The sequence below is a fragment of the Leopardus geoffroyi genome, chromosome X, assembly GCF_018350155.1.
Source record: "Leopardus geoffroyi isolate Oge1 chromosome X, O.geoffroyi_Oge1_pat1.0, whole genome shotgun sequence".
Taxonomy (NCBI): domain Eukaryota; kingdom Metazoa; phylum Chordata; class Mammalia; order Carnivora; family Felidae; genus Leopardus; species Leopardus geoffroyi.
This window is the reverse complement of record NC_059343.1, coordinates 22,106,415-22,108,136: the sequence shown is the minus strand read 5'-3', so window position 1 is coordinate 22,108,136 and position 1,722 is coordinate 22,106,415. Positions and strand designations below refer to the sequence as shown.

The 1,722-nt window shown below is 64.6% G+C and overlaps 1 protein-coding gene across 1 annotated transcript; it reads right to left on the bottom strand.

Moving 5' to 3' along the window:
- Window positions 1-1,277, bottom strand: LOC123594331 (melanoma-associated antigen B4-like; the record flags this gene model as incomplete). The annotated part of the gene is made up of 1 exon (XM_045471140.1): window positions 1-1,277. A coding segment is annotated over one exon (780 nt), but the record flags the coding sequence as incomplete, so codon positions are not given.
- Window positions 1,278-1,722: the final 445 nt, after the last annotated feature.

Here is a 1,722-nt window from a genome sequence, read left to right as displayed (position 1 = left end):
TTCTTGATAACACATCTTTTCTTTTTACTAAGAGACTGAATGGAAAAGGTAAACCATGAATTAAACACCTTTTCCTTTTATTTAACTAGTGTTTCTCCGTTGGCTATTCCCCGCTCTTTTCCGTTTTCCTCTTCTCACACAGCCATGAAAATCCCTACTGCATGCCATGTTACCTACTTCTGGACCATAAATGCAATATCGATGGTCTGTGGCTTTGTTTTGCACACAACACTGTAACTCTCCCTTGAGGAACAGCCATGGAGGTGAGAGCCATGCCATTCTTAAGTTTATATTCTACTGCTAAATAAGGGATACTAGGAAAAAACTTGTAAGCACCTAAATAAATACGAATGATATGTGTGTTGATATTAGTTAAGAGTTTAGAACAAATATGAAGAACTACTTACTTCCCTCCAGCCCCCGGACTCTGCACTACCTGGAAGGTCAAGGGCCCCCTTCCGCCCCGAGCAGGAGGAGCAGCCGCCCCTCCCGCCTCGCTAGATTCGGCGGCCGCGGCCGACCCGGGCCCGGGACGGCTCCCCGGCTCCCGAAGGGCCCGCAGCCTCGCCAGCGGAGGCCACCATGCCTGCGCCTGGGAAGCTCTCGCGCGCCGCCTCTTCCAGCAGGGCCTCCTGGTACAGCTGGGGGAAGCAGCTGGGCACCGTGTCGTTGATCTTGGCCAGCACCTGCAGCACCTCCATCTTGCTGGTGTGGGCGCGGGCTCTCGGGCCCCACAAGAACTCGTAGCGCTGAGGTTTGCTGCCCGGCACGTGGCGGTACTCCAGGTACTTCTGGCGCACCAGGTCTTGGGTGATGAGCCTCCTGGGCTCCCCGAAAATCGGGTGCCTGCGGCCCGCGTACACGCCCAGCACGTTGAGGAACTCCCACACCTCCTCCTCGCTGGCGCGGTTGCCCTTCATGAAGATCACGCCCAGCAGCGCCAGGACCAGGCCGCTCTTGGGCGGCCCCTTGTCGCCGCCGTCGCCCTCCAGGCCCGGCTTGCTGACCAGCGCGTAGGCCCGGCCGCCGGCGTCGCCCTCCCGGAGCTCGAGGCCAAAGAGCAGCTGCAGGCGCTCCGAGGTGCGCCTGAGGATCTCGGCCGAGTGCGCCTCGTACTTCCTGCTGACGATCTTCAGCAGCGCGGCCCGCGTGATGGGCTCCTTGCTGGCGTGCTTCTCCAGCAGGAACCGCACCAGCATGTCGGCCTTGCGGCTGAGGGGGTCTTTGCGGGCGCCCGGGGCGGGGGGCGCGGCCGGGCCCTCGGCGCCCTGCTCACGTGGCGGGCTTGCGGCGCCTGCGCCGGGGGACCCGGGGGACCCGGGGGCCGGGGCACCCTGAGGCTGCTGGGCTGCACCCGCCCGGGGGGACCCCGGGGAAGCCTCCCCAAGGGGCTCCGCCGCCGCAGCGGCGGCCTGAGCACCCCCCACACCCTGCCCCTCACCCTGGCCCTCCTGGCGTTTCTGGTGGGCGCGCAGCTTGTTCTTCTGGCGGCGCGGCATGACGACCCTGGGCCCGGCTGGCAGGCAGCGAGGACACCTGTAAGGGCGGGGGTGGGGGGCAGGAATTGCCCTGAGAGCCTTCAGCGGGGAGAGTCCCCCTGGGCTTTGGCCAAGGCCGTCCCTGCAGGGTCCTCGAGGGCACCGCTGTGCGACCCCCCAGGGCTCCCGACGTCCCGGTCAGCCTGCCCCCTCGCCCACCCCCCCCACCCCCGGCCGTGCACCC